This window comes from Colobus angolensis, unplaced genomic scaffold (genome assembly GCF_000951035.1).
Source record: "Colobus angolensis palliatus isolate OR3802 unplaced genomic scaffold, Cang.pa_1.0 Scaffold30, whole genome shotgun sequence".
Taxonomy (NCBI): domain Eukaryota; kingdom Metazoa; phylum Chordata; class Mammalia; order Primates; family Cercopithecidae; genus Colobus; species Colobus angolensis.
Genome location: NW_012116266.1, coordinates 5698435 through 5700149, shown reverse-complemented (window position 1 = coordinate 5700149; position 1715 = coordinate 5698435). Strand labels below are relative to the sequence as shown.

The 1715-nt window shown below is 43.0% G+C and overlaps 1 protein-coding gene across 1 annotated transcript in view; it reads left to right on the top strand.

Moving 5' to 3' along the window:
* NBEAL1 (neurobeachin-like 1) overlaps positions 1-1715 on the top strand; it is a 206959-nt gene that overhangs the window by 151762 nt on the left and 53482 nt on the right. The window contains exon 36 of the mRNA XM_011949999.1: positions 824-861. Coding sequence (XP_011805389.1) covers positions 824-861 — 38 coding nt within the window. The remainder of the gene's footprint in view (positions 1-823; positions 862-1715) is intronic.

Here is a 1715-nt window from a genome sequence, read left to right as displayed (position 1 = left end):
TTTTTGAGATGGAGTCTTACTCTCAACTAGGCTGGAGTGCAGTGGCATGATCTCAGCTCACTGCAACCACCGCCTCCCGGGTTTGAGTGATTCTCGTGCTTCAGCGTCTCAAGTAGTTGGAATTACAGGCGTGTGCCACTACACCCAGCTAATTTTTTGTATTTTTTGTAGAGAGGGGTTTCACCATGTTGGCCAGGCTGACCTCAAACTCCTGATCCCAAGTGATGCTCCCACCATGGCCACCCAAAGTGCTGGGATTACAGGTGTGAGCCACTGTGCCCAGCCTAATACTTAACTTTCTATGTTCGTAAAGCCACATATTCAGCCAAGAATGAGTAGCTATGTCCCAAATATATGATTTGTTTACATTATGAACTACACATGGTAAATCTTTCTTTGAAGCTTATTTTAATATTACAAATTGAGGGCCAGGCATGGTGGCCCTCAATTTGTCAGCACTTTGGGAGGTGGAGGTGGACAGATCACTTGAGTTCAGGAGCTCCAGACCAGCCTGGGCAACATGGCAAAATTCCATCTCTACCAAAAATACAAAAAATTAACTTGGCGTGGTGGTGTGCGCCTTTGTTCTCAGCTACTTGGGAGGCTGAAGTGGGAGGAATGCTTGAGCCTGGAAGGTGGACGTTACAATGAGGCAAGATTGCACCACTGCACTCCCGCCTGGGGGGTGTCAGAGTGAGACCCCATCTCAAAAAATGGGTGTATTAAAAATTGACTAGATTCAGTAGTATTCTTTGGTGGCATAATCAGGATTTTTATTTATATTAATTCAGTAATTTTTTTAGATTTCCTTGATTATTTTCAGGGTACTAGGGAGGGGCAGTTATATAGGGAACTATATTGGTAGATATTCAGTTAGCTTTTTAATTGGGTTTTTTTTTTTTTTTTTTGAAACGGAGTTTCACTCTGTCACCCAGGCTGGAGTGCAGTGGCCGGATCTCAGCTCACTGCAAGCTCCGCCTCCCGGGTTTACGCCATTCTCTTGCCTTAGCCTCCTGAGTAGCTGGGATTACAGGCGCCTGCCACCATGCCTGGCTAATGTTTGTACTTTTAGTGGAGACAGGGTTTGGCCGTGTTGACCAGGCTGGTCTCGAACTCCTGACCTCAGGTGATCCGCCCACCACGGCTTCCCAAAGTGCTGGGATTACAGGTGTGAGCCACCATGTCTGGCCTGGTTCTTTTTTTAAATGTTTTTAATTTCTGTCTCTTTATTGATAGTCTCTATTTGATTAGCTTCATTGCTACTTCCCTTTATTTCTTTAAACATAGTTTCCTATTGTTCTTTTGATGTATTTATGATAGCTACTTTGAAGTCATTGTTAAATTGAACATCAGAGGTCTGCCAGAGACAGTTTCTTTTTATTGCTTTTGTGTTTATGGCTCATACTTTCCTTTTTCTTTGTTTTCTCATAATTTTTGCTAAAAAACTATACACTTTTGGTAACAAATTATAGCCAATCTGGCTTCTGATCTCCCTCTGTTATGGTTGCTACTGTTGTGATTTTGTTTGTTTGTTTACTTTCCCGAACTAATTCTGTGGAGCCTGTTTTAACCTGCTGTGTGTTGCCAATGACGTCTCTATTCATTGGGTTTGTTTTGTTTTGTTTTTTGTTGTAAAACCTGGCCTAGTAGGGATTGTCTGTGGGTCAGCATACCTTGGTGGTCAGTCATTGGTTAGAGGTTGTCTTTAGCCCCCC